General features: G+C 42.3%; 2 protein-coding genes across 2 annotated transcripts; one reads left to right on the top strand and one right to left on the bottom strand.

The window, feature by feature from the left end:
- Positions 1-11976: 11976 nt before the first annotated feature.
- cnga4 (cyclic nucleotide gated channel subunit alpha 4) lies at positions 11977-16267 on the top strand (the record flags this gene model as incomplete). The annotated part of the gene is made up of 7 exons (XM_080753517.1): positions 11977-12125; positions 12590-12691; positions 12843-12949; positions 13267-13850; positions 14116-14361; positions 14917-15082; positions 15492-16267. The coding sequence occupies 7 exons, from the start codon at positions 11977-11979 to the stop codon at positions 16265-16267; spliced, it is 2130 nt and encodes a 709-aa protein (XP_080609643.1).
- A 2124-nt stretch (positions 16268-18391) lies between these two features.
- On the bottom strand, positions 18392-22893 carry gdf3 (growth differentiation factor 3; the record flags this gene model as incomplete). The annotated part of the gene is made up of 3 exons (XM_080753515.1): positions 18392-19248; positions 21370-21608; positions 22883-22893. 3 exons carry the CDS (start codon positions 22891-22893, stop codon positions 18392-18394), a joined length of 1107 nt encoding a protein of 368 aa, XP_080609641.1.
- Positions 22894-23416: the final 523 nt, after the last annotated feature.

Below are 23416 nucleotides of genomic sequence, written 5' to 3'. Positions count from 1 at the left end.
AAGTATACAGTAGTCTTCTGTGCCAGCGTGTTCAGTGTTTTTGCCGTGCGTGTGCTCCAATTTGTTGCAGAGCACTCTATACGAGTACTGAATGTGAGCGATACAGTGGCTTTGATTCCGTGTTGTTGTAGCTCCGCCCGGCTCCACTACAATGCATATGGATGGGACCTCGTGGCGCTGTGGAAACCTAGAACCAAAGGAAAGCGTATTTCTTCTGCAGAAGAAGAATGGGACCGGATGGGGAACTGATGTTTTGTTTCCCGGGTTATCTTGTCTCCTAGCAACTCCTAACAACCGAGGATCGGTCAACAGGTAGACAACGGCGATATCAATACGCTTATTAAATGAAGATAGATAGACGGAGATCTCCGTCTATGGCAGAAGTTATAGGATAAATTAAAAAAAGGATGGCAGCAAATGGGTTAAGACAAATGTCTTAATCAATGTCTGCTCTCACACCAACATGTACTTTTAAATGCAAACCCGGAGATCAGGTCTAGTTGCTTTTAAATCACAGCGGGCTGCTCCAATCAGACAGAACCATCCTTGTACTGAGATCAGTGTTGCTGGAGCGGCGTGAAACCACTCAAGCCACAGGGCCAAAGGCGTGGGAGGAATGGTTCCATGATTATTCATACGAGCGCTAGGCTACGCCACAAATCGCTCGCTCTTTCTGCCTCATTCCTGCTTTGCCACCCATCTTATGGAAACAAGGACACACACGCACACACATACACAGTATTCTTAGGGGGGTACAGTCATGTGATCTGCTCTCATTTGTAAGGATGTGGCAAATGTTCAGACTGACGCTCTAGCAGCAAGGACATTCGGGGTACTGTAGCAGCAGCACACCTGGTAGAATGACTGTCTCTCTGTGAGAGAAGACGAGTGTGCAGCCACTCTGCCACAGATGCAGACTTTCTTGAGGTTTGATGACAGGCTTGGCAAGAGAAGATTCCTTAATTGCTCTGAAATTAAAGGGTTCAACTAGCCTGCCTCCAGGACGGAATTTAAAAGATTTTTGGAGTTCTCACTCCGATGCACAAAGTAGCCACCAGGGTCGCAACTCGCTAGCCTTGATAGCCGGAAGCTGTCAAACTGAAGTAAACTACAGGCTCATCACAAAGACAAAAATAAAATAAAAAAATCTGAAACCATTATTTCAAAAGAGAAAATGAGTAGGCAGCTAATGTTTGGCCAGCCATGACTGTATTCAGCTGAGGCAAAAATAACAAGACAGACGTTACGAAATAACCATTTCCCGAAGGGATAGTATATCCCTTTGCCTTGTATATGCTAAACAAGGCAAAGCTATCAACTATGGTAGCGAGAGAGAGAGAGAGAGAGAGAGAGAGAGAGAGAGAGAGAGAGAGAGAGAGAGAGATCTTATTTGGTCAGCTAATTCAAACATCTTATTTGGTCATCTTTTGCACCTTTCCCTCAACTAGACACCCTTAAACAATAATCTTATGTATCCAATGTGGTTTATAATCATGATTACAATTAAGCAAAAATAATCTGGATTATTTAGTCATAATCGTGTAGCTACATCCGAGTATGGCCCTGTTACACTCACCAAATAACTTACCGTTACAATTTCACCAGAAGACACTCACAAGCAGTCTAATTTCTGAGTCAGACAATCAGGCATCTTAATTCTACTAATCTTTATAAAGAGTGTTAACTTGGGTCTTGGCTGAACTGCTATTGTGGGACAATATAAAAACTACAGACAATCAAATTACCTTTTATTTGCAGGTCACATTCTTTGGTACCATAATAAAAGCCAGCAAGATGAGCTCAAAGTCCAGCTATATATTCAGAATCTGATACAGTGGGGTAAGGGTTCCTCAAAAAAAAAAAAAAAACAGCTAGACAGAAAATACATCTGTGAAAATAGACTGTGTCTCATAGCTTGTAAAATGAATAGTAACAAGTCTTCCCTGCTACACTCACTCTCTGACTGCAAGGTCTAATCTAGCATAAGCGTGCCAGAGCATTATATGAGGCATGTTGGCTGCACATGACCCTCAATCATAGCAGTTGTTTTGGCCAAAACAGAGTCATGCTCCAATTAGGTTGTGTCCTATATGCTTTTAGGAGATCTCTGTGACTCTATGTTGTCCAGTGAAAGGGACTGACAGAATGACTAAGGTCTGGGTATTTTGCCTCAGGCTAATTTCTACATGATAAGGGGAGGGAGGGAGAGAGAGTACAAAGTTCTATAGCTGCCTGGAGTATGTCCAGATTGTTATATTTATTATCCCTTTGTTCCCTCAGTCTTATGTTGATCTACTCAAGCTTTTGTTACCTGAAGAACAATCACCAACTATACTGTGTTAGACAGACAGACATTCTCCTGATATTGATATCACAATATCTGTATAGATAGACACCCTGGATTGCATGGTAACAGCCAGGAAACTAGAGAAGGACTGCAAATTTCAGCTGGCTATGTTTGAGTACTTCAGAACTCTTAACTGTGCAGTGTTAATTTCACAACTAAAGTGTGTATCCTAGCTGAGTCACAATATTAGAGAATGAGTCACAATGTGATTACAATAACAGATGATGAATATTGATATAAGCCTATTGCCCATGATCTCATTTGGAGAGAGGCATAAACAGGGAGTCAGGGCAGAGCACTCAGTCAGGAGTCCCAGCCAGCAGCATTAAAGCCAATAAGACTGTCTCTCTCTCACTCTCTCTCACACACACACACACACACACACACACACACACACTATTTAGCCAAACCTAATGTTAGCCTTCTGCGTACAACAACGAATGCATTGCCATATGAGTCAGTCAGTGACCTTGGTTTCTTGCAAATGACAATAATTGACTTCATCCATGCTGCATGCATGTGTGTGTTTGATGCTAGGGGTGTAACTCCTAGAAAAAAACAACAATCAGTGCATCTCAACGGGTGATTTCGCGAGCTTGTTGCTAAGCTAACAGGCACATCAGGCATTAAGTAACCGCACACACACAGGAGATGCACGCAGACATCTCTCTGGCATACCAACCTTTAGCACGCCTGCACCATATTTTGCTCTTATTTTGGCGTCTTCTCGACTGTCACGGGTCGCTCACCTTGTATCATGTGCAGAATATTCCACAGTGTTTTCCCCCCACAGCTGGTGCTGCTAGCTTTAGCCTGCTTTACTGGGAGCACTGGTAGAAGGCAGCTAACATACCAGACCCAGTAGGATGATGATGATGATGATGATCAGTGTTCAGTTGCCAAGGAGACAACTCCCCCCACTTAAAACGTATTTAAAAAATAAATAAAATACAAAAATCGAGCACTTCTTCATTCCATAAACGTGTGCAGATATTAGATAAACAACCTGCGGTTGTATGTGTGTTGGATTTCACAACCACTCGACTCTTCGTTTCCCGCAGCCATCTTACTTGGATTCCACTCACTGACACACACACACACATACACACGCGCGCGCGCGCACGCACACACACATACAAGCACAGGCACGCAAGGGGGAAGCTCGCCGTTATTACGCCGCTGTAAGCCGCCCCGCCACCGTTATTCACACCTACTTGATGTTGACGCGGTTCCTCAAACTTTTTCATGTCAATAAAATCAATAGGCCTAGGGCTAGACCTATGTAATTTGGCCACGGACACCCATTTGAAACTGAAAGTATTTTGTGCCAGGGGCCCCCATAGATTTTAGGCTATGTAAAGTTAATATGTTTCAATAGCCTATATGCCACTGTTATATATGGAGCCAGATCAGTCTCAATAATCATGAATGTGTGTCTCCAGTTTTGTAATTTGTGTGCCCACATTTTGAACTCACGTGCCCAGATTTGAAACCCACAAGGTCAGATTCGTGTGTGTTTTGTATAGTGATTTGTGTCTGTGTTTTGTGTTTGTGTTTTGTATTTGTGATTTGTATCTGTGATTTGTATCTGGGATTTGTATCTGGGATTTGTATCTGGGATTTGTATCTGTGATTTGTATCTGGGATTTGTATCTGTGATTTGTATCTGGGATTTGTATCTGGGATTTGTATCTGTGTTTTGTGTCTGTGTTTTGTGTTTGTGTTTTGTATCTGTGTTTTGTATTTGTGTTTTGTATTTGTGATTTGTATCTGTGATTTGTATCTGTGATTTGTATTATTATTTGTTATTTGCATCTCTGATTTTTATCTGTGATTCAAATCCACAAAATACAAACACAAAACACAGATACAAAACACAGATACAAAACACAGATACAAATCACAGATACAAATCACAAATACAAAACACAAACACAAAACACAAATCACGGATACAAATCTTTTTGAGACTCTTCTGACTGTGGGCGTAGACAAACGTCATCATTGGCTGAGGAACCCAATTCCTCAGCCAATCACACCTTTTGCCTCCTCCCATTGGCATGGTTGCCATGTTTGCTAAAAGTAAGTTATCTGGACTTTCTTATCTATAAGTTCAGCTATACATGAATATATCCATACCATATCTTGTCTTACACAATCAGTCAATGGTGAATGGACTAATTGCGAACGTCAGGTCGCAGTTACTATCAAAACCTCGACCAGGTGTCCGTCTGTCAGTCTGTCAGTCTGTCAGTCAGTCCGTCAGTCTGTCACACGTCACACTTTTGCCCTGCTCATATCTCCGCAAACGTTGCACCGATCCATGCCAAATTTTGCACACACTCCTTGCCTGCCAAACCACAACCTCAATTATCACATGGCCCTCTTTTAGCGCCACTATGAGGCCGATTCCTGCAGAACCCATATTTTGGACACTGCGCCTACAATTTTTGCCCTAAAATCACGCAAGTCGGTACACAGTATGTCTACACTCATCTCATCAACATGGATCTGTCCCATTTAGCGCCACCTTCAGGCCGATTTTTTAAAACACATTTTTGGACACTACTCCTACAGATTTTGCCCTAAAATCACGCAAATCGCTACAGTATGTCTACACTCATGTCATCAACATGGATCTGTCCCATATAGCGCCACCATCAGGCCGATTTTTTCAAACACATTTTTGGACACTGCTCCTACAAATTTTGCCCTAAAATCACACAAATCGGTACACACTTGCTCTACACTCATGTCATCAACATGGATCTGTCCCATATAGTGCCACTATCAGGCCGATTTTTTTCAAACACATTTTTGGACACTGAGCTCCTACACATTTTGGCCTAAAATCACGCTGCGACCTGACGGTCGCTTATTTTCCGATTAGGGAGTCTTACTGGTACATTATTTTTATGTACTAAATACATATGCACACAGACGTTGTAGAGGCTATATGCAGATAACTCTTATGGGCCGCTGCTGCACTCCCGTTTTGGTGGCAGCAATGATAGTGGCTATACAGTATTCATATTTGATTTGTTTTTCAAGGGGCCCCACCATGTTTTTCAAAATATATATCTTATATAAATATTGGTCCATAATACGGTTTTATACAGGTTTTAGCCTTAAAACAACCACTTGGATATTTAAATGTCATGTTCTGTCTGTCTGTAATTCCAAGCCGTTTCAAATGCACTATCAAAATGCCCTTTGTTGGCAACGGGGCACTGTCTTTGGGCTAAAATTGGAACGATACAGAGAAGATTAGCATAATGAAGGCACCATGCTAATCTTCTCTGTATCGTTCCAATTTTATCACCACTTTACCCAAAAAGTGTCCAAAAATGTGTTTGAAAAAATCGGCCTGAAGGTGGCGCTAAATGGGACAGATCCATGTTGATGACATGAGTTTAGAGCAAGTGTGTACCGATTTGTGTGATTTCAGGGCAAAATTTGTAGGAGCAGTGTCCAAAAATGTGTTTGAAAAAATCGGCCTGATGGTGGCGCTATATGGGACAGATCCATGTTGATGACATGAGTGTAGACATGCCCTCATTTATCAATGGAGTGTAAAAAATGGTCTATTTTTTTCACCAAATTTTGCGTAGGGCAACGTGTGCACGGCATTTATCAATGCTTCCTAAACAGACACACCTGGCGTACATTTGATCCCAGCGTTGATAAATGCGCAGGCTGAAATTTAAATAACACGCCCTTAATTATTCTCGAAACGCCCCGATTTTACGACCAGAACAACCCGAATACGACCTAACAACCAAAGAAAAGCCATGTCTGCGTCCCACACAGACCACGCACACATGCACGCACGCACGCACACACCTACACACGCAACTAGGCTACTTGGAACAGCAGCATTTTGGTTTACACAGCAGTCTTTGACAGTGGAAACGTGGGATTAACCAACTGTACAATCTTTGACAAGGAGGCTATAGCACCGCAGCCGACATGAATGACACAAGTCACTGGTCACTGCCATGAATACTTTTGGATATTCATTTAAACCATTGCCTACCCGTGCCATGCGTGCGCAGACAGAGCGCGTTCATTTGGTTACAAGCAATCATATTCCCCATGGCCATGATCTCAAGGCTCGCCACGACGGGTTTCATCATTAACTCCAGCATAGTGTACAGTATCTACTGTATAAATTGAGAGTCCCCACGGTTACGTTTTGGATATTAATTTAACCCAATTTCGGCGACGAGCGCAATGCACGTTTGAGTACTTGAACTAGCGATCATGTACCGTTCCTGCGCGGGCTGGTCTTCTCCTAGTTGGGCCGTGGACCCCCAAATAAATCATCCGCAGCGTGCGTGCGCGGGGCTGGGCACAGCCAGGCTTCCATGTTGCTAGATTTTGATTGCTTGTCATTGTAACTTGGAAATAAAATCGGCGTGCATGTCCATGATGTAGCTGGCTATAATATACTTTTATAAAATGTTGTATTTTCACAGGATTATTTATTATTGTGTTGGATATACATTTTCGAGTGGATATATGTGTCCATTGCCTGTCAAATAGTTACACAATGCTGCTCCGCACGTCTACAATGGAACAAAGTGGTGTAGGATGAATCCTACACCACCTCTGGACTTGACGTGAGATTTGATCCTACCCTACGCCAACGTCAAAGTCAAGTTGAAATGATAAATGTCGAGACTTCCCTAAATTTCGGTGTACACCCAAATTTTGATCTGCACCACGTTGATAAATGACTGAGCGATTTGCGTGATTTTAGGGCAAAATGTGTAGGAGCAGTGTCCAAAAATGTGTTTGAAAAAATCGGCCTGAAGGTGGCGCTAAATGGGACAGATCCCTGTTGATAACATGAGTTTAGAGCAAGTGCTTAGTGATTTGTGTGATTTTAGGGCAAAATGTGTAGGAGCAGTGTCCAAAAATGTGTTTGAAAAAATCGGCCAGATGGTGGCGCTATATGGGACAAATCCATGTTGATGATATGAGTGTAGACATACTGTGTAGCGATTTGCGTGATTTTAGGGCAAAATGTGTAGGAGCAGTGTCCAAAAATGTGTTTTAAAAAATCGTCCTGAAGGTGGCGCTAAATGGGACAGATCCATGTTGATGACATGAGTGTAGAGCAAGTGTGTACCGATTTGTGTGATTTTAGGGCAAAATTTGTAGGAGCAGTGTCCAAAAATGTGTTTGAAAAAATCGGCCTGATGGTGGCGCTATATGGGACAGATCCATGTTGATGACATGAGTGTAGACATACTGTGTAGCGATTTGCGTGATTTTAGGGCAAAATCTGTAGGAGTAGTGTCCAAAAATGTGTTTTAAAAAATCGGCCTGAAGGTGGCGCTAAATGGGACAGATCCATGTTGATGAGATGAGTGTAGACATACTGTGTACCGACTTGCGTGATTTTAGGGCAAAAATTGTAGGCGCAGTGTCCAAAATATGGGTTCTGCAGGAATCGGCCTCATAGTGGCGCTAAAAGAGGGCCATGTGATAATTGAGGTTGTGGTTTGGCAGGCAAGGAGTGTGTGCAAAATTTGGCATGGATCGGTGCAACGTTTGCGGAGATATGAGCAGGGCAAAAGTGTGACGTGTGACAGACTGACGGACTGACTGACAGACTGACAGACTGACAGACGGACACCTGGTCGAGGTTTTGATAGTAACTGCACCCTGACGGTCGCAATTAGTCCATTCACCATTGACTGATTGTGTAAGACAAGATATGGTATGGATATATTCATGTATAGCTGAACTTATAGATAAGAAAGTCCAGATAACTTACTTTTAGCAAACATGGCAACCATGCCAATGGGAGGAGGCAAAAGGTGTGATTGGCTGAGGAATTGGGTTCCTCAGCCAATGATGACGTTTGTCTACGCCCACAGTCAGAAGAGTCTCAAAAAGATTTGTATCCGTGATTTGTGTTTTGTGTTTGTGTTTTGTATTTGTGATTTGTATCTGTGATTTGTATCTGTGTTTTGTATCTGTGTTTTGTATCTGTGTTTTGTGTTTGTATTTTGTGGATTTGAATCACAGATAAAAATCAGAGATGCAAATAACACATAATAATACAAATCACAGATACAAATCACAGATACAAATCACAAATACAAAACACAAATACAAAACACAGATACAAAACACAGATACAAAACACAGATACAAATCACAGATACAAAACACAAACACAAAACACAGACACAAAACACAGATACAAATCCCAGATACAAATCCCAGATACAAATCACAGATACAAATACAAATCACAGATACAAATCACAAATACAAAACACAAACACAAAACACAGATACAAATCACAGATACAAAACACACAAGAATCTGACCTTGTGAGTTTCAAATCTGGGCATGTGAGTTCAAAATGTGGGCACACAAATTACAAAACTGGAGACACACATTCATGATTATTGAGACTGATCTGGCTCCATAGTTATATGCCTATGTATTTCAATTGTCACATTCTTTCAACATTCTTTGAAAATAGCGCATCTGCAGTGCATCATTCATAGAAGCTCCTTTTGTAATTTGAACAGGTCTAGATTTGTGGTAGCCTACCACAAATCTAGGGAATCCCAACCCAGCTTGAACAAAATATTTTGCCCATTGTTTCAGGCAGTAGGCTAATACTGACAACAATGGAAACTACAAGCAGTGCCCTTCCGAGGACAGGTCTCCGCCAGGCCAGGTAGGTTATTGTGGCCTCCTGGTGGCGCTATATAATAGGCCAAAGTGAAAACGGTGAAATGATCTTCTTCAGCCGGATTTATGATTTGAGGTATGTTGTTCCAAAAATGTGTTTAGTTAAAGTCGACCTGCTGGTGGCGCTATAACACGCCAATGTGAAAAGGGTGGCATTGCTCCTAGGCCTAGTGATGAAATAACCTCGCCTCACCAGGCTTTCCCCTCAGAGAAAGCCTGGTCTTCGTTTACTAAACAGGCCGTTTGATCCGGTCGGGAGCGGAAGAGCTCCTACGTTTTTCTGTAGTCCAAAACGGACTACACTTTGGCCGGAAACAACGACCGGAAACAGTTTCAACCCAGTTTAGCGCATGCGCAAGTACAGGTTAAAACTGTTTCCGGTCGTTGTTTCCGGCCAAAGTGTAGTCCGTTTTGGACTACAGAAAAACGTAGGAGCTCTTCCGCTCCCGACCGGATCAAAAGCCCGAAATTGGAAGCCAGCCCAGGCTAGTGATGAAAAGGGTGGCATTTCTCCACCCTTTTTTCTCCTCGGCCCAAATTCATGATTTGAGGCATTTTGTTCTAAACTGACCAAACCTGCTTTGCCCAGGATGGAATATGAAATATCGGACAGATCCGTCTTGATCACATGACTATAGAGATAGGCCTACTGTGTACCGATTTTAATTGTTTTACATAAGTTAGCCTCCGGCTCCGGCTAAAAGGCAGATGTGAAAAATGCAGGGCAAAGACCTCTGGGTGGAATTATAGGTAGCCTAATATAGGTATAAATAAAACACGAAAAGGCCTGTTATAGTGCCACCATGAGGCTGATTTGAAAAAAAAAAAATAAGTGGCATTTCTTCCTTGGCCTTGAAGATTTATGCACAATATCTGTAGGAGTATCGCAAAAAAAATGTGTTTAGAAAAGATCTAGTCTTGCGTAGCCAGACAACTATTCCACAATCTCTGAATGCTAGAGTCTGGAACAGCAGCTCCCGAACGGCGAGTATCGAAAACGGGCATTAACGTTCAAAAAAATATATTTTAAAATGTCATTTCTGCTAAGCAGCAAGCTAAACATGCTTATATGATTTGTATTTATATAATGATAAATATGTGTGATGTGAGACTGAAACGGAAGTGACGTGGGGGCTTCACTTCCGCTTCATCTCGCACTCATCGTTTCTATTTCCGTCTGCCAGACTGTATGCTGGGAGCATTTGACCAAATCGCGGAGGCAACAGTCTGGCCACGCGAGACTAGAAAAGATCGGCCTCATGGCGGCGCTATAACAGGCCTGTGTGAAAAATGTGGGTCAGTCAGAGGTTCTGAATTGGCATCCAGGGAGTGTGTGTACACAGTTTAGCAGCGAACCAAGCTGGTATGACGGACGCCGGACAGGGTGCAAAATATAGTCTCGGCCATGCCTTTCGGCCTGGCCTCCAGCCAACCATAACCATCACTGCAGATGTGCTTTATAGGCTACATATTGCTTAAAATGTTTTTGTATTCATTCAAATAAGTTCCAAATTTCACATTTAATTTAACTTAGAGTGTACAAAGGCTAGGTTTACATTAACACGATATCAGAGTCTACACTCTCATTGTTCTCTCTCAGAGTTATTATCATATGAGCCCATTTGGTTCCTCATGTGTACACAGTTACATTACCACATGAGGATTTTACAGGCTATACAGCTTTGTTAACCTGCTCAAGTTGCCATGTGTGCAAGACAAGTGTGCTGTGTTGCATGCAAGTAGTTTACAGTAAATAATGCTGAGCCTGAAACCACATGATGGTAGTCTAATACTAGACCAGTAGTGTGTCAGTCATTTTTGATTCATTTACATTTGCTTTACTTTCTGAAGTTTAGGAGTTGGGGTGCAAAACCCACATCAATCATTTGAAGGGCCTCGTAGGAGGGTAGGCCTACAACAAAAAGACAGCCTTCCACTACCACCAACCACCATGGTTCCGGGTTCTGGACTGTATACAGTGTATTAGCCTATTACTTTAGGCTACCTGTAACATTACCCTGTTATGTGCATTAACCAAACCACAGTGACCCTATTCTGGGCATGTCATAATAGCTTGAAAAAAGGATTTAAAAACTCACATCGTGTCACAACTTGGAATGGCTATTTTCGGTGAAGAGATTTGATGTAGAGGAAAAAGGAGGGGAACAATTATACAGACAGAATATTCTGAAATCCAGTATGCATTCAGTCATTACTGAACTGGTCTAAATCCTTTCAAAGGATTTCTTTTGAGCGGTGCTCCTGTGAAGGAGCTAAAGCTCCAACATCTGGCTTTGTTCGGGGCTCTGAAGTGTGGCCTAAATATTGGCACAAAGCGCTCAATGTTTGTTGTACGCCCAGGGTCACACTGGCCAAGCTTTGCGGGATGCTTAATGAAATTAATTCATAACAGCACCACTCACTTCACTCTAGGTGTGATTTTTTACTTTACTCCTGTGCATGGGGGGACGGTTAATTTCTAATTTGGATCCCCAGGCTGAAGAACCTTTAGAATTCTATACCCTAGAACCATAAATCATGCCTCTTCAGATGACAGTGGTTTGTTGTTTACACTTCTGGTAGTCAGTAGTCACTGACAATGAGCTCCAGGATTCGCGTTAGAGGACCTCTGGGGCTTTCAAGGACCTATGGGGCTTTCAAGGGGAAGGAACTATCCCCAGAAGATACAGGGCATCTGTTGTGGCTCACTTCCATGGAGACCAGCATCACCAGGTGCTTTGTTGTTATGTGAACCAAGCAATGCTGGCTGATGCAGGCCAACGGGATTATGCAAGTAGGCAGCGATGTACAGCTAAGCAGGCACTGCTCCCTGGCCAGAGAACACCTGAACAAGAGGGTCAACCTGCAAAAAGTGTGTTAGACTAATTCTCAGGCTAAGCCTAGGAGAATGGATAAAATGATTAACAATAGTGTCAGGAATAACCGGTGGCAGAGGCTGTTCAGATGGCGTCAGATGCAGAAAGTGAGCGAGGGAGAAGAAAATCAGGAGGTGGAGAAGAAAGATAACAATCCTCAACAGGCAAAGGTCAAAGTGAAGTAAGTGACTATTGATTTAGTCTTGACTAGATATGTTTTTGCTAAGATTCAAAGATACACACTTTGGTGTCCTTGACCCTTTAAAACTTGAGACTGATTCTACTAATGCCTTCTAAATCAGTGGTTCGCACACTTTGAGCTTGTATATCTGCTATTTTTGAATAGCCAACAGTGACGTCAAAAATTACACAGATGCTTTCGCGGTTTTAATGGGTTAAAATAGACATCGTTTTCTCATGTAGTGGGGTCCTTTGTAATTCAGTTATGCATATTGTGTTAGTAAAACCATGCATATTAAATGAGGTAGCCAAATCACATGTTTACAATTACTTTTTGAGTTTGAATGAAGTTTTGACTCAAGTGCATACAATGTAATATAGGTATAATATAATTGATTCAATGCAGGCTCATTGATTGATTAAATGGCCATTCTCTCTCCCACCTCATCCTCTCATTTCCCTCAGCTGGAAAGAATGGATGGTTGACCCGTCAGAACAGTTCTATTACATATGGCTACAGGTCATGATCGTTCCCATTTTCTACAACTGGGTGATTATCATCTGCAGGTACCTACATTGCAGCATAAACACAACATTAATGCGTAGGCCAGGCCTTTATAAACAAAGTATCGGCCTATGGTAGCTTGTTTTCACTTTTCATCCAGACCATGTAAGAACATTTTAATCATTTAGGCTTTATCAACACTGTATCTCACAGGACATGTTTCCAAGACATTGAGGTGACATACCTGGCTGTGTGGCTTACATTGGACTACCTGTCCGACCTCATGTATGTGGCTGACATGATCATCAAATTTCGCACAGGTAAATGCTACTGCATGTTCAACCTATCTGTCGACTTCTTCGTTTTTACGTAGCTACAAAATACAAAAAATGCTTTTTATTGATTTTGTCCACAATGTTGAGGAGGCTCTGAATACAAGAGCTAGATCTAGATAGATGCTGCCTTTGCAACAGTATGCCATCAAAACTATGCATTGTGTTGGAAGAGTAGCTACAGTACTGTGGACTCTATTATTAACTCAAGACAGATTCAGCTCTGAAAATAAAAGAAGTACAAATAAATGATGGGTTCTCAGATTGCTCTGTTATTGACGTATGTTCTGTGCTGCCCTCTACAGGCTACCTGGAGCAGGGTATTCTGATCAAAGACCCAGCCCATCTCAAGAAGCACTATCTGCACTCCTATCGCTTCCTGTGGGACCTGCTCTCTATGCTGCCCACAGACCTCTTGTACCTCCACTTTGGGATCCACACTCCTCTGTTGAGGGTGAACCGATTCCTGCGCACGTCACGCCTTGGCGAGGCCCTGGACCGCATGGAGACGCGCACCTCCTACCCCAACACCTTCCGCATCTCCAAACTCATGCTCTACATCTTTGTCTTGATCCACTGGAACGCCTGCCTCTACTTTGCCCTGTCCAACTACATTGGCTTCGGAGCCGACCGCTGGGTCTACCCCAACATCACCGACCCCGTGTTCGCCTCCATGCGTCGCCAGTACTTCTACTGCTTCTGGTTCTCTGCCCAGATCTTCACCACAGTGGGCGACACACCCCTCCCGGACAGGGAAGAGGAGTTCATGTTCATGATCGCAGACCTGCTCATCGCCGTGCTGGTGTTTGCATCGATCGTGGGCAACGTCGGGAATGTCATTACTAGCCTGAGGGACCGTGACAATGTCTTCTTCCCCAACCATGAGCTGGTGAGCACAGGAGAACAAGACTGAATCGAGTAGACGGAGACAGATATTGTCAGTGGGAAAGTAGAAGTTAAGTGTAAGAAATAGCTAGACCACAGTTACCTGTCACACTTTATATGTAGAAAGTAGACAGGAGCAAATACGTGGAAGCTTTGTGTCTTGGGTTCCTCAGTCTGCTTGTTTCACTTGTCCTCTGGTGTTCAACATAATGTCTGACATACTGTACTGAAAGAAAGTACATTAACTGTCATTTTCCCCACCATGTCAGGTGAAGGCCTACCTGCGTAGCCGTCACATCAGCAAGGAGCTTCGCAAGCGCGTCAACGACTGGTACCAGCACCTGCACATCAACAAGAAGATCACACGAGAGAACGAGATCCTGCAGCAGCTGCCCGTCCAGCTGCAGACAGAGATCGCAGTCAGCGTCCACCTCCCCACGCTCTCCAAGGTCACCATCTTCCAAAACTGTGAGAAGAGTCTGCTGGAGGAGCTTGTGCTTAAACTCACACCTCAGGTCAGCATTGAAAAGCTACAGGTCATGGGGTCATCAGTTTTTTTTGTTTGTTTGTCTCTCTTTATTGAGAAAACATCTCTTTCTCTCGTGGCATTTCTGTATCCTGTGTTGGGGAGGTGGGGTGCAGTATGTTATGTTGGATATATATATATATATACTTTTATGTTCAATAAGTATTTAAGAAAGGGGTCCTTTTGCACACCAACAGAGAGGGACAGGTGCAGACAGAGTAATGAACTTGATAGTAGAAGAATGAAGTTCTGAGTGACCGAAAAGTATCAATAAAAGTTTTGTATTTGAAGACAATGTGCAGGACACCAACCTTCTTCTGCTATTCATGCTCAATAAATACATTTGTCTTGACTTTAAGTTAAGTTGGAGAGCCTATCCACGATTACTTCTGGTAATCGTTGTTTTTGGCATAATTAAGATATGTGGAATTTAACCAGTAGTTAAGAATAATGTTTGTTTTGACAGTTTATATTTAGAATATTTACTTGTTAATTCTGCATTGAAAGTCTCACACTGCTGTCTGCCTTTGGCATGGTCTTGCAGGTTTACAGTCCAGGAGAGTATGTCTGCAAGAAAGGTGATGTGGGCCATGAAATGTACATCATCAAAGAAGGCAAACTTGCAGTAGTGGCAGACGATGGGGTGACACAGTTTGCCGTCTTGAGTGATGGCAATTTCTTTGGGGAGATTAGTATCATCAACATCAAAGGTAAAGCACTATAGTGACTATGAACACTAGCAAGATTGCCCTCCATCAATGCATTTTTTAACCATTTTATTTGAATAAATTAACTACTTAAACCATATATACTTTGTTGACTGGTGTCCCCCAGGGGTCTAAATGTGGCCCCTCCTTTTTTTCCTGTGTAGACCTTATCCCTTTAGCAAAAAATGCTGATTACAGGGTCACATGTCATGTTGTGACACAATGTGAGCTGAAGCTGTAGATCTGCTATTTTAGCAGAATGTTCAATTATTATAACATGCCCAAAAGGGGGGCTAGGGTTCATGTGATTAAACAAACCTAGAACATTTACCTACTGTACACATTGCATACACACAAAATAAACAAATACACTCACAAACACCTTTCTTTTGTTTTTATTTTGTACTTTTAGGCAACAAATCAGGCAATCGCCGCACAGCCAATATTCGCAGCATCGGGCACTCAGACTTGTTCAGTTTGTCCAAGGAGGACCTCACTGACGTCCTGTCTGAGTTCCCCGCTGCTAAACGGCACCTGGAAGAAAAGGGCAGACAGATCCTCACCAAGATGGGCATGCTGGACGAGTCTGTGGAGGGGGTGGACGGGGGGCCAGAGCAAGTGGAGACCAAGCTGAGCAGGCTGGAGAACACCGTGGACACTCTACAAACCAAACTAGCCCGACTTATGGTGGAGCTGGAGTCCAGCAATGCCAAGATACTTGCAAGGGTGGCGCTGTTGGAGCTGCAAACTGAGAATCAACCACCAGAGAATGAAGATATGGACGGAGGAGAGGGAGAAAGAGAGGGGGAGAGACATGAAGGGGTGGGAGCGGAGGTGGAAGGGGAGCGGGAGGAGGCAGAAGGAGAGGAGGGGACTAAAATGCAAGGACAAGGAGAGGATAGTGAAAATGTGCCCAAAGAGGGAGACGGAGAAAATACAAAAGGGGAGACCCAGGAAGAAGCTCAGTATATTGAGGGGATGGCAGAGGAAGCCGAGGATAGAACAGAAAACAATAAAGGAGGTGATAGAATGAAAGATGAAATGGAAACAGATGAGCGACCTGCCGGAGGGGATGGAGGTGAGAGTGGGAATGAAGGTCAGAAAGAAGAGAGAGAGAACAAATCAGACAGCAGTGACATCAAGAACTCTGAAACAGATGTTGAACAAAAGAGAGGTGGAGAAGGATGAGCTGAGCTAATGTGGATAAAGGTCAAAGATTATAATAAATACATTCAGAATAAGTCTGGTGTCATTATCTCCCCCCAGATTTGGCTAGAAATCCTCACAACCTATGACTGTTTCAAAGTGGTGCCATTTCAAGGATTCTGATACAAAGAGACAGTGCACCTTCTTTTCATTAATTTTGAACGTTAAATATGTCAAATATGGACTAAATAGGCTACTAATCAATATGTAATCTCTCAAGACAGACTGATAGCTACGCAGGAACAAACAGAGTGGGCGTTCCCTTTTATTTGAAGATGGTTAGCCAGATTGATCAATAGGCAACACAGGTGAATAGTAACTTACTTCATATTACCACAGCTATAGTGTATTTGCGCCCCCTTGTGACCAAAAGTAAAACAATACAATATGCCCTTTAAAACAGCCATTGTTTTTTCCCCCCATGATCTCAAATCAAGTATTGTCATTGTTAAAAAACAGTAACACCATTATCATGTATAATAGATTAGCTGTGTTGTATAAATTGATCTGAATAATAATAGTTCAGTCACAGACTTTATAGTATTACAAATGTACAGTTATTTCTGCATTTTGTTTGAGATTACCACAACTTGAATACATAACACGATTAAAGGCACTTTAACCAATTATGTATTATTTTCCTCACCAATTTAACTGTCTTTAAATCCTCCCCACCCCCCTCTCTCTATTAAACTATATTGAATTTGACTGATTTCAGAACACATTTGTGTTGCCAAGTATATTTTTTATTATATCTTTACTAGGGCTGGGACTTTAACTGATTAATTGCGATTAATTAATTACAGAAAATTAACGTGATTTAAAAAAATTACGCATTTTAATCGTTCGTAGTTTTTGCACCACAGAACCTTCAGCTTCGGGCATACTGATCATAGTGATGCACCAACCAAGAAGAGACAACAAACGCAAAGGGAGAAGTAGCCGATCAGAGCGTTTTGCTTGGCCCAGTGGATGCGAAATTTTGATTTAAAAAACTCACTTGTTGATTCACTCGTACAACAAAATGTGTTTTACTAAAATGCTTCTCAGCTCAAATATCGATGTGCGATTAAAATGCGATTAATTGTGATTCATTAATCACAGAGCCTGTAATTAATTAGATTAAAAAAATGAATCGCATCCCAGCCCTAATTTTTACACACAGAATTTGTCCTAGATGCATTTAACCACAACCAGCCTTGTGGATAAGAGTGTCCAGTGTCCACCTTCAGATTGGGAGGTCAGTGTTCAATCCCCCGGTCAGATCAGAGCTGGACTGGGACATAAAGTCATCCCAGGCATCTTGGCTCAGACGGACAGGACACACCACAGCGTGAACCGATCTACGAGTACACAACACGCCAAGAAGGCAGCGACGCGTTGTGGGCTTGTATCAGCTTGGGTGGGACTCCTGGGCCACAGTAGCCTGTGATTGGGCTACTAGGCCGGTATTCAGATAAGACAAGCCAGTGGGACAATAATATGACGTCTCTCTGCTCTGTGGGCAGTGCAACTGAAGGATTGGCCGTCCAGCCCCCCAAAAAAAGGGTTTAAAGAAGAAAAAGAAAAAAAATGGCTCTGGCCCACAAGTATAGTGGGCCCCATCGGGCATATGCCAGATGCCCAGTCCACCTCTGCCTGTGGGTAACATGGCTATTGGCTACATACTGTTACTACCATTTAAACCAGGGTGGATCCATTAGTGGGAAGTCATTCTCTGGTTCCCAGGGCTCCAGATCTAAGACCATTGGTAATGCCAAATGCGAGTGCTTTTATGGTAGTTTTCTCTGGGTAAAGCAGGAGAAATCACACTACTGAAATCTATAGGATGACATTTTATTAGAAAAAAAAAAGAAACATTAGAATTCACATTACACATATTTCCAAAGTTCCTTCCAAACAAAATTATTTTTTAAAACTACTCCCTTTAAACTAATCAAACTGTTAAAATGAAATATTTTTATTTATTTATCCATTTGTAATTCAAACAAAGTTAACCAAATGGGCAATTCTGGATCCATTTGTACATATTATGAATAATAAGACCAACAGAATGTTGGAGACCACTGAACCCTGCTCTTAGAACAGTAAACAGTTTCCTGTGGCTTATCGACAACCACACTCGTCCACCACCATGTCCTGGTAGTGTCTGAGCACCACATTGTCGTTGTTGTCATAGTACAGCATGGAGATGGGGGAGAGGCGGATGGGCACACAGCAGGGCTGGGGGGTGCCGTGCGGGTCCAGGGAGTGCACCAGGGTCTGCAGGATGGCGTGGTTGGTGCCGTTCAGGCTCTCGCTGAGCGGGAACGGGCACTCCCCGTGGCAGTAGTTAGCCATGTAGCCCTGCGGAGCTATGATCCAGTCCTGCCAACCCACGTCCTTGAAATCAATGTAGAGGCGCCGCGGCTTACACACATTGCTGGGCGTCACAGGGAGATGGAGGGCACTTCTCCGCTGTCTGGAGCGACACTGCTGGGGGTTGAGGGACACGGCCACAACAGAGACCTGGATCTCTGGAATGTTGGACTTTGACTCCAGTGGAAGGGAGTTACCTGGGTGAAACGGAAGCAGCTCCTCCGAGTTTGTGCTGTGTGGCGGCTGCAGCTCCAACACCAGACCATAGTTGCGGCCCGGTTTCCGCCAGCTCTCTGCCAAGGAGGTGAGGTCTAAAGTGAGAGAGTTTGACTCGGGCTGGAGCTGCACGGACTGGGCCAGGAGGAGCCTGCGGTTCACCTCGTGACTCGCTCCCCTCAGTGTGGCTCTGAGGACTTGGTACAGGGACACGCCGAGGGCGTGGGGCTCCCGGAAGGGGTGTGGAGAGCTGAACACGTCCCACTGGAACCGGATTTCCAGCTGAGCCAAAGAGAGCTGCTCCACGGCCTGGAGGACAGACATGTTGAAGAAAAGATGTTTCTCCACACATCCCTGGCAGCTGCTTCCCCAGCCAGACACCACTCTACCTACACAACATTAGGAGGACACTTGACTTTAGTCACTTTCAGGGGTCATCGCCTTGTTGTGGACATTTTTATCAAAATTAAAATGTTGCCACAGAAAACGACAATAATATTAACAGAAACAAATAAAGAGATATCCCTGAATGACCATAACAGGTCTGTAACTCTTGAGTACAAATGGAACCAAATGGACTCTCTCTCAGAGTTATGGGGCTAATGGGGGTCCTCCTTGCAAATAAAATGTTTGAGAACCACTAGGACTCATAGCAGAGTGTCATAGCAAATCAGTGTCATTGGAGACTTGGAGTTCAGTAATTGGCTAAAAAAAAAAAAAAAAAAAAAATCTAAAATTTGCCACGGACAAAGCAAAGTCTTTGCCAAGGACACATTTTTGTACGGACAAATTGATGTCCCCTGGTCACTTTGATGATGAGAACCTTTATAATGGCCCACAGCTTGCAGAGTTGTTGACAATACCCATGGGCATTGGGCAGTTTAACTTGTTATCGTTGACTTGGTATATTAACCGGTATACCGTTATAGTGTCATACGACAAATAGCCCATCTAGAAGCTCACATCACAGTTGCATCGCAATGCCCTGCTATTTTTAACATTTGGGAATTTTTGGGTATTTGTTTCTTCAATCTTTGCCTAAAAAGACATGTTCAAAATAGGATGCCACAAGGTTGAAAGTGGTTAATGAATTAATTCTCAAAAATGTTTTAATTTCAAGGACAATAGTTTTAATAAGAATTAAGCCACAAGTCACGACCCCCATTTGATAACAATTTTATCTCTATCCAAACACAATCTACACAGAAAACTCCTCAGTTACATGAAAGACAAGGGTCAATTTGCTTCTACTATCAATCATTTAGCTGAGTTCCCCTGGAACTTCTCCAAGGACCCCTGGAGCTGGAGGTCCAAACCTTCCAAGGACCCCAGGAGGTCCAAATACCACAAGTTGTCTTTGAAATCAAGTGATGACATTGCATGGTATATATCATGTTAAAGTAGCCTACTAATTGTGTACTTACATAAAAGTATTAATACTGCAAGGTAGAATTATTCTGTTACGTAAAAATAGAAAGGTATTGGCATCAAAATGCACTTAAAGTACCAAAGGTAAAAGTATGCTGCAAGAAGGTCCCATTTCACCAATTTTCAAATGTGAAAATGTATTACAGAAATCCTTTATTGAAAATTAGCATATAGGCCTACAGTGTTCACAGCGTGCAAGGCATTGTGAGCTTGTAGATCGTAATCTTGTAATAATCAAAATATACAAATCAACAAGTAATAGTGGAGTAACTGTACAATATTTGCCTTTGAGATGAAGCGGAGTAGAAGTAAAATTATTGAAAATGGGAAGTAGCCTCCTCCAGTAAAGTAAAAAAAAAAGTTGTAACAGTTACTTTCCACCACTGATTGCTGCTTTAAAATGTAATACTTTTGTATTTAATAATAGATCAGTGGTGTAAAGTAACTAAGTACATTTACTCAAGTACTGTACTTAAGTACAGTTGTGAGGTACTTTTTCTTTTGCTGGAGTATTTCCAATTTTCAATAGGCTACATCTCAGAGACAAATATTGTACTTTTACTAAACAACAATTAGGCTATTTGAAACTTTTAGTTAGTTACTTTGTAGGTTTTGATTATAATTACACAAACCACTTGCCCTACTGTATTACATTTTTGAAAATATTTTCAAAGGATTTGCAGGCTTATACATTTTATACATTGGAAATGGGAAACTTGTGAAATGGGACATTCTGCATAATGAGTACTTTTGGTACTTTAATACATTTTGATGCCAATACGCTTTTACTTTTAAGTACTTTTGAATTCTGGACTTCTAAATTGCAGTATTGATACTTTTACAGTAGAGAATTTGAGTAGCCTACTTTTAGTTTTTCCCCACTACTTGTAGACTATATAATAGAGCAGTGATGGTTCTCAAAGTGGATTTCAGGGACTCTCTGGGTTTCTTTATGGGGGTCTAAATTGAGTCTGTAACTTTGACAGTGTACAACGGGTCCATTTGATTCCATTTGTACAGTGTCAAAGACAAAGTTATGGGGAGACCTTCAAATGTCAAAGTTTGAGAACCACTGTTTATACCTTGATCTTGCACATATCGGATGATATTCCCCCGGACTCCATACTCAGACACCATGCAGGAGTCAGTGCTGTCTCTGGCCTCCTTCTCCCTGGGCCTCTGGGTGCTCCGTCCGAACATGCTCCACAGCACGGAGGGAACCCTCCTCCTGTGCTGCTGTCTGCCCGCCCCGGGCTGCGGCCGCCCGGACAGACCCAGAGAGCTTAAAAACAAGTGCTCCTGGGTCGTCAAGTCCTCCACACTCGAAAGCGCGCAGACGCTCAAAATTAAAACGCTTATACACAACGAAATGCCTATAAAAGACGTCATATTTTTCAGGAACTGACTGAGCTCTTCACAACCGCAGGCCTCCAGTGAATGTTTCTGGTTCCTTGTGTTGACAGATTTAAATCCCCGCGTCCCGTCCATCCACGCAGCTGATTGATCATGGAGGATTGATCATGTGACCCCCCATGGTGTCTGCTGGCACCCAGGTGACAGAGAGTTTATGCTAATGAGAAGCAGTGTTGGAAAAAGTAGGACGCTTAGTAAAAGTATCAATACTGCAAATGCAATGTGTAAATAAAGTAAAAGGTCAGAATTAAAAATGTAGGCCTACTTGAGTAGGCTACTGGTATCAAAATGTACTTAGAGTAGGCTACTCATTATGCAGAATGTCCCATTTCTCAAGTATTAAAATGTAGGCCCAAGCCTACAAATACTACAAAATGTATAAAAATCTTTTGAAAGTAGCAGATCTACAAGCTCACAATGCATTGCAACGCAAAGCAATTGGAATTTATACTCAAGTAAAGTACAAATACTAAGTTCTTCTTTTTTTTAACCTATTGATTACTCATGCCATGGAGACTTGAGTTCAATAATATTTTTTTCTATTTGTTGCATTCCTAAGACAAATTTTTGTAAATTTACCCCCATTGATCCCGGATGGGGACCCAAATGCATTTGAGTCCCCATCCGGAATCAATGGGGCTAAATCTATTGTAATCAAATTATTGTCTTAAGAATGTGACAAATACAAAAAAATATTATTGAACTCAAGTCTAAATGGCATGAGTATTCAAAAGAGAAAAAAATAATAATTTTGGGGTAAACTACTCGAACTACTAGTTGTAAAAAGGGACCCCAATTGAAACAAGTCCAAAAGCTTTTTTGTGGTGTTTATCCTTTTAGTTGACCAGTGAACTGTCTGTACCTTTTCCTATGCAAACCTCTAATAAAGTATTCAATCAATCAATCAATCAATAAATCAATCAAAACACCAGAGTCACAGGAGGAGAGGGGTCAGCAGTAGATTGGGGCTCTATATTTATTTTGTTGTTCATCACATAAATTAAGCATAATTTGTTTCATGCAATATCGACATACCGTAGGTAGGCTACTAAAGAAGACTATACGATTTCAAAGAAACATTCATGTGGCATTATTTGCTAGTTTTTTAACACATGCTATTTCAACCTCATGGGCATGTCACTGCCTGATTGTCCTGTTACCTGTAGGTTCATCATTCAGCACCTTATGTCCATGTGTGGTGTCAAGTACCGAAAATAGCCGACCTCCAAGCTCGCGCTGCGACGCGTTGTGAGCTTGGAGGTCTGCTATTTTCAATATTTTCACTAAAAGGCCCTTTTAGAAATGTCATTTTCAACATTCTCTGCACGTCCCTGTCCATGTCTTTCTTGTTGTGTCACAGCACCATGTGCTGTTGTTTTAACATCATACTTGATAAAGTGTTCTGATCTTCAGGGACATTCGTCTCTCATACAATAGTTTTCAAATGTTTTGTGGCGTTATAGATTGTGGATTTCTTGTGTGGATCTCTGAGTATCACAATACACAGTGAGTTAATCTAACACTGAGGAAGTATGAGGAAAAGGATCAGTCTTATCGACAAATGTTACACCTCTAAAAAGGTTCTGCCATCAGTTTAAGATGGTGTGTGTGTGTGTGTGTGTGTGTGTGTGTGTGTGTGTGTGTGTGTGTGTGTGTGTGTGTCTGTGTGCCTGTATTACTATACTATGTTGTGAAGGCCAAACATCCCCACTAGTA

Source organism: Nannobrachium achirus, assembly GCF_963921795.1.
Source record: "Nannobrachium achirus genome assembly, chromosome: 22".
Classification (NCBI taxonomy): domain Eukaryota; kingdom Metazoa; phylum Chordata; class Actinopteri; order Myctophiformes; family Myctophidae; genus Nannobrachium; species Nannobrachium achirus.
This window is presented reverse-complemented; position numbering and strand designations above follow the sequence as displayed.